The sequence below is a fragment of the Leptosomus discolor genome, chromosome 25 (assembly GCF_034619465.1).
Source record: "Leptosomus discolor isolate bLepDis1 chromosome 25, bLepDis1.hap2, whole genome shotgun sequence".
NCBI lineage: Eukaryota > Metazoa > Chordata > Aves > Leptosomiformes > Leptosomidae > Leptosomus > Leptosomus discolor.
Window position 1 is genome coordinate 7,517,206 of NC_141415.1, and position 13,940 is coordinate 7,531,145.

The window sequence follows — 13,940 nt, forward strand, 5'->3', positions numbered from 1 at the left end:
CCCCCCGCTGCGCAGCCCCAGCCGTGGCCGCTGTGACCGCGGCGGCCCGCCCGGGGGGGAACGGCAGCGCTGCCTCCCGGTGGCGAATCTGCGGCGGGGAACGGGGCGGCCGTTGGCGCCTCGCGCCCGCGCGCGCTTGGCGCCTTTTTCTCCTCAGAGGGGGCGCGCGCGGCGCCCTGAGGGGCCGGTCCCGGCTGCGCGGGCGGTGTCCGGGGCGAATAAACCCCACGGCGGAGGTGCCCAGCGCTGGGGGGCCCTTGGTCTGCGTAGGGGTGCAGCGGGGGGCCGGAGCGACGGCCGGGGAACGGCGTCCCGTCGTAAAAGGGGTTGAGCGGGAGCAGGAGGCGGCCGTCGGCCCGGCGGGGCTCGGCCTGTGAGGTGTGGGGAGATGGCGGCGCGTTGGGAGGAGGCCCGGAGGCAGCCGGTCGGCCTGTGGAGCGGTGCGACGGCAGTCGGGGACAGCCCTGGGTTATAAAGCCATGTAGATGGCCGTTCTGAGTGGAGTCAGACCAACTTGGACACTCAGAGGACTGTGAATGACAGGGTGTGCTGGGAGCCATGGAATTGTCTAGAGCAAGTTCTTGCAGAAATTTGTGAGGGCATCGCACGCGGAGGTAAAAAACTTGCAAATACACAGTACACCTTATGGCTCTGAGCGTCTGAGGAAGAAGAAGAACTGCAGACCTCAGCATTCAGCATATAAGTCTGTTATACAGTGAAAATGGTTAAAGTGACTGAATTAAACATGAAAACATAAAGTTTGGCATTGAGATGCTGTCATACAGCTAATAAGACAAATTTCTAGACATCCATAAAGGATTTTGGTAGATCTGGTGAATGTGGCAGCTGAAGGAAAGCCAAGATAGCAGAAATATCTTTGATTATTTTTTTTTTTGAATGGAAAAAGATAGATGATACCTACCTAACCCAAAAGGATGGTAGAAGGGAAAAAGAAGGAAAACTAACTGAATATGATACCAGGTTGCTGCAAGTTAGAGCCTTTTCTTCTTGATGCCTACAGTTTGTCTACCCCAGTTTGCTCTTGTTCTTAAATAAGCACATTTTTGTGAACAAATAAGAGAGACGAGCTCTGCCCTCATCTGCCCGCAGTGTCCTGTCTTTGGGAGTTTGTTGACATGCAGCACAATAGTCTGTGACTTTGATTTGATAATTAAAAGAATATAAGAATTGAAAAGACTCCTCAGCCAGCCAGCCAAATACACCCCTCTTTAGTCTACAGCTTCACCTGGGCAGAACATTTGTGAAGAAAAGGTGAGAAAATACTTGTTAAGAGGTCAAAAAATAACCTGTTTTTCCCCCTGGTTGTGACCGCTTCATGCATTCTTCTCTAGTTCAGGTTTTGTTGATGAAGTGCATTTAATGTCAATAGCGTTAAAATAAATTCTAAATTTGCACAGCTTATTGAAATATTTATTATGGTGTTCAAGTACATTTACTGATACTCTCTGTGCTAATAGTTCTGAATCACTATGTGTGTTTTCAAAGCCAGCAAGGTAATCCTTACTTTGCTTTATGTTTTGGGTTTTTTTTTACTTTGCTGTTTGCCTGATTTCCATGTTGTGATAGCAAAAGATTTGCCTGTGTATGCTTTTTAATGTGCTGTGTGATATAAGTAGTTTTACAGATTTAATAGGATTGTTTATACTGCCTCGTACCAACCAGGGGCCTCTAAATAGCTGGCTTTTATCCAACTGTTTTAATTAGCAGTTTCATAGCCCTTGTAATGAGGACATACATTCATCGGAAAGTAGGTTGAGACAATGGGACTTGTTTTCACGTCAGACGTCTGCAGGTGTTGGCAGGGGCTCAGCTGGTCTGAACCTAATTAGCACCACAGAAGCAAAGAATTCTCTGCCATATTATCAAGCTTCCCTGTTATATATTGTTTCAATTCAGCTTTAAAGTGCCCTAAAGTCAGGGTGAGATGTTATTGCGAATCCTTCTTTTTTTCTGTGCCCACGTGGAGCTCACACTGACACTAGTGGAAGTTCGAGTGGTTTATGAATAGACGTGTAGGCTTGTCACGTTTGAAGAGATGGAATTTGTGAATAATGAGAAGACAGGCCTGGGCTGTAAGGGGAGAAAACGTCGCTGAGGCCGGGACACACACTTGGACCAGGGCTGGAGGAGCAGCGATCCGTAATGCAGGAACGAAGTCAGTGTCGGGAAGTCCCGTGGAAAGAAAAGAGCCCTGAACTAGAGTGGAGAGTGGGCTGCCTGCCGATGAGTGTGTTGGCAAAACCAGCCAGTAAACTGCAGTCTTTTTTTGGTCTTTTTTTCTTAGAGCAGCAGGTTTCACGATTGTCAAACAGTGTAACTGGGTTTATGCTGGTTGCTTCTGCTTAACCTTCAAGCAGAAACTCTGTATTTCATGAGTGTTGAGTCCGGTGTTGAACAATGGCGACTTCTGTGGTGGAAGAAATTTCTGATCATGGGACAGCTCAGGGTGGACTTGGGCTGTTGCTGGGGTCAGGGAGGTGGCTTCGGAAGCCCTGAGGTCGGGCTGTTACACGGGTGAAATAATGCACGTGCATAAGGTCAGCATTTTTTCGGGTTACTTGGTATCCCAGACAATGTTCACTGTGGATACCTGGTAATTTTCCTCTCCTAAATTAACGCGGAGGTTGCCTTGCACGGCAAAGTCAGGTGTGTGTTCTGTATTATGCTGGATGAGGTTTCTGTCATTAGGGGAAAAAAAATCTAGAGTTAGACTAGAGAAGCTAATGCACCGAGAAGTACCACGGGTCAGAGAATGAGCCAAACACCCCCCAGTTAGAGACAAAAATGTGTCCGTGAGCAAGATGACTCCGTGGTTGTTTACTGCAGAGATGGCACCACCTGCATCTGTGTAAGGCAGGTTTGATGTGCCTGTGCAAGCTCTCCCGGCGTGAGGAAGCCTGCCTGCAGTTCTGGAGGTGTCTGTGTAACGCTGAATGTCTGTTCTGTGTTTGCTTGGTGATTATCTTACCTCTCAGCTGGTGAACTGTGCGTGCCAGATGCTGTCTGCTGTTCCTTCTTGTGCTGCTCAGAACAAAGAGCTTCAGATCCTGTCGAGGTTACTGGATTCACCAGAAAAAAAGAGTCATTTTTGTAGCAGGAGGACACTCACACATTATGTTAAAGATTCATAGGGAATTTGTGGCTTCCTAATTGTAGATGAGAGCTTGGAAAACACTTAGTTGCAGTGCTGCAGATTTTCTTACCTACAACTTTCGTTTTAATTTTTCCTTCTTTCCCTTGAGGTATACACAGTCAAACTCACAGAATATGCATGGGCAAGCTCCATTTTAATACTTTTTTATTGTAGTACTATCATTTACTTTGGTAAATTTGTATCCCTGTTTAAAGTGCCTTAAAGCAATTAAAACTTAGTTTAAATTCAAGTATTGTAAAATGTACAGAGTATAAGCACAAAAAAAAGCTGCATAGTGAAAATTCTAGAGCAGGCGAATACATTCAGGATGCCAAGTACTCAAGTATTGACAACACCAGATCAGTATTAAGGTTAATGATAATTAGGCAGCTTCATACAGCAGGTACAGAACTGTGGGCAATACAAATGCATCGTTCTTACCGTTAACAAAGGACAGAAGCATAAATGAACACTGAAAGAATTTGTAGTATTGGTTTTTGTAACACATGCCCTAAGTAAGAAGGCAAGTACTGACACTGAACTTCACCTTTTACATGCTGCTGTGAATCCCGCAAATGTGGCCCGTGGTATCTCTAGGTTCTGAGCCCCTGCAGTCCCAGTTCCGGTGAGGGTGACATCCGTGCCTCTCAGAAGTCCTCGTCAACAGTCACTCTTATCTTAATGCAATTTTTGTTTGAAACTTGCCTCGTAATGACATAAAGAAGTATGGCTGAGTTTGTATTTCTGTTTTTTTGTGCGTACAGATGCAAGATCATTACTGTACTTTGCATTTGCCCATAGCTACTTTGTGTAGTAGTGGGGGACACTTAATGGGTAAGGTGGAATTCTGCTTTGAATACGTAGCCCTTATCTTGTCCATGTAATTTGAAGGAATAATAGTTGTACCCTGGCGTACCAGTGACTCGTTGTGTGTACTAGATCAGGAGCATAACTTACCTATAATACTTGTCTGAAGAGGAATTTGTCCAAGAGATTTTAATTCACGGTGTTATAATAAGCAAAATTAATGAAATACCAGCACTAAGATGGTTGGTGGACTCCTTACATTTGAACAGTTAAAGAGCATAATTTCCCTTGCTATGGCTGAGAAAGTCGTAGTACAGCTGTGTGTGGGCACGTAAGGGAGTGATTGATTTTCAGTGGAAATGACTGCTTCAAAGTCAGTGGAACACTGTGGCTAAGATATTATTGGTTTGGAACAACACCTTTAAAATGTGCGTACGATTGTGTAAGGGAAAGACATTTTTGCTCAGTTGTTGCCTAAAAAAATTAATTTAAAAATACCAGCCACTTTAAAAAGAAAATTATTTGTTAATAGTTTATGTATTTTAAGAGCATCTTTGTATGTAATTTTTGCTGTTAGAAAGTGTTATTTTAAAATATATTTCAAGAAGTATGAGAGTCGTGATATAAATTATTACAAGGATTCATCAGTCATTCTATGCAGTATTTCATCAATATGCAGGACGGAATAACTGAGAGAATGAAATACGCATTTCTCATTTCCAGAAAGAGAAAACAAGTTCTCTTTTACAAAGGCAGAATATGTCAAAGTATAAAGTTATAGTTCAGTTTTTGTAATATTTGGTGAAATTCTACAAAACAACAACAATAATGAGAAAATCAAAGGGCTGCACCCAGAGTATAAAACCAGTAGAAGTTGGGTTTCTTGGCATCTTCACTCCCTTGCTCTTCTCCCTTTCTTTTAAAAGACTCGTATGTTTTTATTTTATCAAAGTACTTGGTAAGATTCTGTAGTTGTAGCAAGATAGCAGGCTGTGTGAGTCCGTCTACGGGTTATTTCTAGAGCCTCTCAGAGATGAATTTTGGGTTAAGTTGCTGTAGGTTAAGGTTTGATAGAAGGAATACTGCAAGATCTCCGCATCACCAGCCTGACTTCAATGTCGGGAAGAGTTTTCTTTTTAGTGTGTAAACATCCTTCATCTGTTGCTGCTAGATGGAGATCAAAGCGCAATGAGACGGATTTTTTCCTTAAGCGAGGGTTGTCCTTAAAGAAAGAACCTTCCCACTCTTTAATGACTTCATCCACTTTTTCTGTCCTGAAACAATAAAGCAAATGTGTTTATGATCCTTTAGGCAATATGAATTATCTGTCTTCAGGACTGCTTTTAAAACGTAGAGAGAAATTGCGTAATATGGTGTCAAGTTATTTTAGATGGGTACTGAGACACTAGAATTTCTCCTTTTTTTCACAGGTTCATTCTCTAGAAAAGCTAAATAATGTGTGAGGGTTCATGATATTCTTGGTTTTGCACTTTTAAGTAGACATGGATACAAAACCACTGCTCCAAACCCATCAGGCAGTTTGTTTCCAAGGAGAAAGGTTGGAACCCAAGCTCAAAAACCTGGCAAGAAACCTCGGCACTGTAGTGGGCAGGGCAGAATTCCTGCATCTGAAAGCCTTCAAAATAGGGAGGAGAAAACTAGTTCAGATCCAAACCTCAGAATGTAGAGCTACGTTAAATTAAAAAAGAAAAAAAGGGCAGAAGAAAAATACAGATGATTTAACCCCCAGCCGATTCCATAATCTTCAGGCACCCGAAGCCCATGGGTTTGACCCTCCAGGCATGTGTCGGGATCCCGGTCTAATGGCCCGGCTCTGGGGGCCTCGCGCAGGTCGAGTGAGCTGTGCCCGGCCAGAGCCCCCACAGGTCGGACGGGCTGCGGGAGGGGAACCAAGCGCAGGGGGGAGAAGCAGCTTCAGGCAGGGGGTGTGTCTGGAGGCCCACATGACAGCATTCATTTTTAACCTGAATTTCTACGTGTTTCCAGCAGCTGCTTACAGTTAAGTGTCAGTGACACTGTGCGCTACGGTTGGTTTTAAATGCAACGTTAAGTGCTTGTCTACAAGAGAGCTTAAAGAGCGGCAGAAGAAAAAGAATGAGGCAATCCAATACTATTAAAGTAATTTAAGGTGAATAATAGACAGTAACAGACTTTCACATGTCCACTTAGGAGCCAAGCTGTCCGTTCCTTGTTTGGTAATTGGTGAAACGTAGGAGTTTCCAAATAGCAAGTTCGAGCAGCCAAGCCTGAATTTGGGTGCATAAATATGCCCCAGAGGGACCGTGCAAACATGGTATGGGCTCTTCTGCTTTCAGTCTTAGCTAGATGAATTATTCATAGTTTCATTCTTAACAGAAATAGAAATTACGAATCAGAAGAATCATCGTGATATTGTTAGTTTATAAAGCAAATGCTAATAAAAAGAACTTTAAAATTTAATGCGTTGTTAAAACATGCCATTCAATCCACCTTCAGGAACTACCGCTGTTATTCTGGAGCTTCTTGGCTGTATGGGCATGATATAACAAATACTAAATAAAGGAAAACTCAAAGCTAATGAAACGTAATGCCCACCCTTTACTTTCAATAGTTATTTTGTTAAATTCCTGTTTATCTTACTGTACAGTGCCATGAGCTTCAGCGCTTTCCTTCATCATATTTCCATCTAAGATCGCTTGTTTTGTCATCAGTTCCACCTTCTCAGTTTCAGGCTTCTTTACACCATCTGTAAAAGCAAATGCAGATCTACTAGGCAGGCAGGAGAGTAAGCTCAGCACACGGGACCTACAGGTATTTTCCCTCCTCCTGCACTGGAAGAAGATCCTTTTGTAATATCTTGTCGGTAGTTAGGAACTTCCTTTAGGGCCGTAAGCCCCTAAGGGGAAAGTGTCTGAAAACTCACTTGCAGGCAGCGTAAAGGCAACCTTGCTGGCGGTGGGCTTTCTGTCCTCCTTCCCGTCAGGTCCAGAGCAGCGAAACCTGCAAAAGGAAAAATTATTACAGTCATCTAGTAATACTGAATTGCTTCAGTCCAAAGCTTGTCTTATGAACAGCTATGAAAAATTTAAAAATAGGAGAACCATGAGAAGTTCCATTTGATTGTAGTAACTATTTGTTAGGATTTCTTATTCTGAGTACAGAACTGAAGAAAGTTACTGAAAATATCTGTGCAATTTCTTCGTTATTTGCAGACAGTTCTTGGTCAGTTTGTGGTGTGCTAGGAAGAGTTATTTAATTTTATGAGTACTGAATTGTGTGTATTTGCAGAGTTAGAAGCATTAAATCTGAAACTGACTCCCCTGCCTGGAATCCTCGTGCGCAAACGCATGAAGTTCCTGGACTGAAGCTCTGTGTTTTCTGGAGAAAGGACTGAGGGAGGCCACGCTCCACCGAGAGCACTCGGAACCGCCTGCCTGGTTTGGTGGAGGCGCCCGCGCTGAGCGCGCGGTGAATAGTTTGCCTTTTCCTTCTCCCCCTCCTTGGTCACGTTTGTGTAGCTGCCTCTCTCGAGCCTGCCTTTCAAAAGGCTGGTGCTTGTGCACCGGGGACGGGGCGGAGGTGGAGAGTCCCTGGAAGGCCCATCCTTAGACAGCGGCCTACCCCGAGTGAGCGCGGGTAGCGAACCCCGCCTGCAAATGGCTTCTGGCACGTGCCGAGCCGTGAGCTCCTCTCCCAGAACTTCACGCGTGGGCACTCGCTTCACCCGTGGTCTGAGACCCGCAGAGGCCATGGCAGGCAGCTGATGGGATGGGAAGGCTGGGCCAGCACGCAGGGCCTTGAGGGAGGGTGCGGTGTGCGCGGTTACTGGCCGTGCATCGGGGAGATGCCCTGAGCTCCGGAAAGTGTGCAACCAGGGGAGTTATAATGAAACCATTGCTAAGGAGTTTATACTGTAATTTTTTAATGATTGGTTCATGTATTTACATTTCTGATGATTATTTCAATGGGAAGTTCTGAAACAAAGGACAAATTTAAGTACTTTTTCTCTAAACAACAAATACCTGTTCTCTTCTTGCTCAAGCAGACTGCGATATGTTGCTATCTCCTCCTCCAGTTTCATCCTGGTGTTCAGGAGAATTTCATGCTCTTGAAGCTGTTTCTCAATACCTCGTCTCACTTCCAGTAGCTCTTTCTCTAAGCATCCAATCTCAGCTTCTAAATGTTGTAGTTGCACGTGGTACTGCTGCTCTGTGGCGCGCAACGAACGTTCCAAACCCTTTTCCTGTGAAATGTAACTCACTGTAAGATTTGGAAAGTATATGTGTAAAGATGTTACACGTACGTTTCATTGACAATCCCTGTATTTTTACATCAGTTCTTTTAAGAATATTCTTTAGGAACAGGATTAAAGCTTTCAAGTACTTTTGCTGAGAATTTTTCCGGTAAAATCTGTAATTACTTAAGATGGGATAAGAAACTGTAGTCTTCTGTGGTACCAGCAGTCCAGTACTGTGGACTTTACAGATCTCTGATTTTATGTGTGGTGAAAAGGATACCCGGCTCAGTACTGTATGTGGTCTGTGTGCTCTGGTAGCTTATCTATGTTACTGAATTCAGTAAATTGCTGGCACATGTTTTCATGAACGAGTTGATAAATTTGGTCCACACATTCAAAAAAAGTTATCAGCCTCACATGAATTGGTGAGGCAGAGCGGCCGGGAGCCTGATGGGGAGCACCGTGCACGCGTGTGTTTGGCAGATGTGAAAACGTGAACACACGCGTGTGTTGAACGGCAGATCCTGAGTCAAAACGCGACACTCTCAAGTGTGAGCAATCGACTGGGTTCTGGCTTGTTCGTCAGTGCTCTGTGGGACGGGCTGAAAGTCCACCGCAAAGCTGTGCGTTTCTGCCCGTGTTGTGTTTCTGCCGTATAGTGGATGGCATTGTTGCATGAACTGAGCTGTGGAGTGGCTGTCAGCAAGGAAAAGGTTAATTTTTTCCAGGCGATTTCAGGTTTGATTTGATGGTGCTTACCACCGCGTGGAGAGATTCGATTTCGATCTGCATGCGGTGCCACTGCCGTCTCGCCTCGCAGAGTTCTGCTCTCGCTGCCTTTAGTGCTTCTGCATCTTTGTCCATTCTTTTACTTGTAGCTTCTTCTAGCTACAGGGGATATAAAGAAGATAACAGTATTAAAAAAATATTCAAGTAATGAAAATAAAATCGATAAATAAAAATATCTAGTTGGAATTTTGTGAGAGTCACCTACATTTGTTAAAACGAACAGTGATGGTATTTTATGTGCCGTGTAGGCGGGAAGCCCTTCTGCTGTGTTTGGTGGGCAGCAGCTGGCCGCAGCTTCCTCCCTAACACCGTAGCTGTAGAGGAGTTCCCACACAAATGGACCTTATTCCCCTCTTGAGTGAATGGGCTTAACTTCACGGGAACGAGAGGAACTGCAGTCAGTCAGGCAGGCAGGCTTCCAGGTTGGAGTAAGGTTCTTTGGTTTTAAGGTATTTTTGGTTTCTAAGAACAGCTTTATGGAGAGGGAGCCCACACCTGCTGTAATTAGATTCTTGCCTGATGTAGTCATTGCCTAGATTTCAGATTGTCATTTGAGGGCAAGTATCTCCCTTCATTGGAATACGAGTAGCATCTTTATCCAGATCTACCACTTTTCCTTGTCCCCTAAGGACGGATTATTCAAGATCGACCTATCCCAGGAAGGAAAAAAATGGCAAGGTCTCCGAGTAGATGCTGTCACCCATGTTAGAAGTGACAATTCAGAAGTGAGGTGCCTGTTCTAAGCTTAATCCTGATCTAAAATATTATTCGAGATAATTTAACTTCCAGAATGATTGTTTTCGTTAGGAAAGTTATTTTTCCTTTTTGATTCTGGGTTTTACTGCAAGTGGTGAAGATGCCACAAGCACTGGAAACAATCCATGCTGCTGTGCATACTGTACTGCTTCTGTAGGTTGTTACGATGCCATCGACTCTAAGAAAATGAACTCTTTAATTCAGGTCTTATGAAGCAAGTAAAATAAGTTTCTCCCCCTCCCAACACCCCAACACCCTGACCAATTGTGATTTTACCATGCCACTGTTTTAGTGAAAAGTCGAGATTTAGTTAATTCACAAGTGAACACTCGATATTCTTTGCTTACTCTTTTTTGCCTGGGTACTGCAGCATTTCTGTGACAAGGTTACAGCAATATCCATCGGCTGCTTTGTGCCAAACACAGATACAAACTTGGCTTAACTACCCAGTTTATAGCTGCTGGTGCCGGTGGATTGCTGTGTAGATCAGTCAGACTGCAGCAGCAGGCTGGCCTGGGGTTAAAATAAACCTCCAGAATTTCTGCAATACCTAAGGAGTACAACAAGGTGATACAATATCTGATCTTCACCCTGAATTTCTTGACACTGGATGGCCGAAAATAGTTCTGCCGTTTTATTTTAAAGTTCAGTTGGGTTTTAGTTGGGTTTTTTCCATGTTGTGCATGGAAATCTCTAGTAGTAGCATTGTGTGTTGATAACATTTAATCAATCTGTATGAAAGAACAAATTCTATGTATTGAAGAGTATAACATAGTTTTACTGTGAACAATATAAAACAGTTCCTGAACAGGTTCAGTTTTCTTTAATATAGGAGCTAAAAAGGGTGACACCATCTGTACATACATGGATTCTTTCCATTGCCTTTGATTTTCAGGATTCTCTGTTCCTCTGGGGTGACTAAATGGTGCCAGAGGTTACCGTGGTACGGCAGCTGCCATCATGGTTTAAAATCACGACACAATCGCTGTGGCAGGTACAGAAAAACACCCAGATGAATTGCAGAGCATCCGTTCAGTGTGCCTGTCCTACCCTGCCCACCATCTATTTCCGCAGCCTCTAGTGCACCTCACTGCAGTGCCATCCGCACCCCTTCCCCGGCGAATGCTGCACCGCAAAGGAAACACGGCACCTCGGCGGGGCCGAGGGAGGAACCGTGCGGCCGGGGCCTGGCCCCGGCTCCGGCAGGTGCGGGGCTGTACGCGGTCATTACCTGGCTCCTCGCTGGGCGGACGGGCTTTATCCGATTCCCGGCGCTGGGCGTTTCACACCTCGGCCCGGCCGGGCCGCGCCGCGGGGGCAGCCCCGCTCCCCTCCATCCCCGCCCCGGCCGGGCGCCGCCGTGGCCCCGCCGGCTGCGGCAGCGCCGGGAGAGCAGCGCGGAGCGGCGGCGGGTTAAAGCGGCAGAGCCCAATTTTGGGGGAAGCGCTGGGAGGTCAGAGGCTTCCAGTCGCTCCTACAAGCGCGTTGGATGAGGCAAAGGTCTGTCGCTGCTGCAGCGATTAAAATAACGCTTCCTAAATTACGTGCCGCAGTGAAGTCGCACAACGTCCTGACGGTTTTGCTGTGCTGTAACCGGTTTCTGTAACCTCAGAAATGGGAGGTTGAGCGAGACAAAGCAAAGGACGAAGTCGCAGCTGCACAGCATGAGAGAGCAGCCGCGGGGGAAGGGGAGAGCTCCCCAGCAGCACACCCGAGCTGGTGGCGGGGCGCTGGAAGGGGCCGGCCCCAGGCAGGGTGCAGCCCCGGAGCAGGTTGTCCAGGGATGCTGCAGAGCTCCCATCCTGAGGGCTTTTGAGAGTCGGCGAAGCGAAGCCTCAGGTGGCTGGCCTGACCTAGTGCTGAGGACTGTCCCGTTTTGAGAGAGCTGGGCCCCTGGGCATCCCCAATATTTCGGTGATTCTATGGGCAGGAACTCAAAAAGAGGGAGAGGAACCAGCACTACTAGTGGTAGAGTATGGCTGTGCGCCCTGTGGCAAGGGCTTTGGCTCCTCTTCCTCAGAGTGCAAGTTCTGGTGAATTAACACTTCAAACATAGCTAACTGCTGCCCGAAAAAAAGTGTCTGGTTTGTCTCTGCAGGGGTTTACAGTTCCTCCGCCATGGGTCGGTGTGTTCAGTTCACGGAAAAGGCAGATGATGGAAGATTGTCATACCTTTCCTGACAGCTGCCGAGGAGGTGGAAAGTATAGCTCGTGTGCTGGGCTGTATTTTCTGCAAATAATTTGCCATTTCCTGGCTCACTGTAGCTACTGCCTGATCCCAAGATCTTGCCTGCTAAGAACGGCTCTTACCTATTTTTCAAAGTTTTTTTTCAGTAGTGCACAGTATCAGATATTTAGTAAAGAAAGTCAGATTTCAGTAAAAAATAAAAGCTCGTGAGCTAGAATGCATTTTTAGGCTCTGAATAAGAATGTACGTCAGTAAAATGAGAAAAAAGCAGTAAGCTTTTACAAGACACTTGTCTTTTTAGAAGTCAAAGTGTTATACCACTTAAAAGTCTCCTTGTGTGCATAAGGCTTCCTTGTTCTTGGCTTTGTCCGCTGGCACATGTAAAAGGATCCTGTGTTCTGATTCGATGTTCCTTAGCTGGCTGGTTTTCAGCTGACCTGGCCTGAGATGAGAATCGTTTGTTGTCCACTCTCTTTTCTACAAGTGTCTTAACTATTCTAGTTTTATGTAGTTCTAAACCCAAGATATTGACAGTGTTTTTTGTTGATGGTATGAGAACAGTCACATGATAAAAACATCAGGAATCCATCAAACAAACAAGATATTATACCTCAGGACAGTATAAACATTAATTGGAAGAGCCTATGTATTTAAGCAAATAAGAACTTGGAATGTAATTCAAAATCTTCCTTTTTCTTTGCATTGCAGTACCGATTGTTCACAGTTTGCTTTCAGTTCCCTGGGACTCACAACATCTTCTGTTCCCATCAGGCAAAGTCAAGGCACTCTAGCGTCCAGAAATGAATCCAGGGCTGTCTCAGTTTGAAATACAAGATAGAGGGCTGCAGGGATATGGGCTTGGGGCCCACAAACCAAACCTTATGCATCAACAAGCATCTGCGGGTGAATCTGCACGTTACCAGGAGCTAAACATTTGCCAGTTGCTACAATTTGTAAAAGCTTTTAAAAAAGAAATCAGCACTGATGCTTTCTTTTTCCATCTTTTTATTTTTCAGGTGTAAAGGGAACATCTGGCTACGAGATCCCTGAAGGCTAAAGGCAGGTAGGTGTAAGCACTTGTGTCTCTTCTAGGATTTACGTAATTTTCAATTCTAGCTCCTTTCAACATCTGTATTTTATTACAGCTGCTGGATTTTACTGAACGTTGTAGTTCAGATACTGTGCCGCAGTTGTTTGGGTTCTGCGGTACAGTACAACCACACTGTAGGGATCGCAGGCTGCTCTGGTTTGCCAGCGCTGCTTTCTCACAAGGCAAGAGTGGTTCTGGATTTTACATACATCAGAACTGCACCCTGGGCAATTCTAAGCCATCTTTTAGATCATGACGTTAAATTCAGGATCAGTGTGTACGTAGGTAACCTGCATGATGATTCAGTGGGAATCTCCGGGAGGGAGTAATGACTTCACAGCACTCATGGTTTCAGTCCTTGAGGACTGACATTATTTCGTATTTCTTTGTATACTGTTATTCTGGGAGTGTATATGTCTTTGGAGGAAGATGACAAGAGAGACACATTTTTCCCTTCAAAGTGGCGATGCTGTCAATAATGGGGAAGATGATATGGTTTCAGGTTTTCCCCATATGAGAAAAAAATTACAGATAGGAAAGAAGGATGATGAATGCTATACTGTCTTAGGAAAACATAACCTTCAGTCTATAATCTTAAAATTTCTCTATAATGGTACTCTTGGTAATCATACCCAGCTACATAAACAATCTCAGTTTGTCTGTTTCTGATATAATTATTGTTATTAATATTGTAATTATTTTAATTAAAAAAATGTAGTCTGCGATGGTAAAAAATGTTATTGGAATACTTCACATGTAGCAAGATTCTTTTCATGTATTTATCAGCATTGCTTTTAAAGGGCGAAAAGAAGAGGCACACTTGTGTTCCATGCTTTTAGAAAGGAAATTGCTTCCTTCAGCTGCTGAAGATGGTGCATTTACTCAGGAGGTTTTCAAGTTCTTCCCTCTTTGTACTGGT

The 13,940-nt window shown here is 44.7% G+C and overlaps 1 protein-coding gene across 1 annotated transcript; it reads right to left on the reverse strand.

Annotated features, from left to right (window-relative positions):
* Positions 1-5,021: 5,021 nt before the first annotated feature.
* On the reverse strand, positions 5,022-11,004 carry KRT222 (keratin 222). The gene is made up of 6 exons (XM_009954321.2): positions 10,975-11,004; positions 8,958-9,086; positions 7,984-8,204; positions 6,885-6,961; positions 6,602-6,707; positions 5,022-5,235 (listed from the first exon to the last, which is right to left on the reverse strand). Exons 2-6 carry the CDS (start codon positions 9,060-9,062, stop codon positions 5,022-5,024), a joined length of 723 nt encoding a protein of 240 aa, XP_009952623.2. The 5' UTR covers positions 9,063-9,086; positions 10,975-11,004.
* Positions 11,005-13,940: the final 2,936 nt, after the last annotated feature.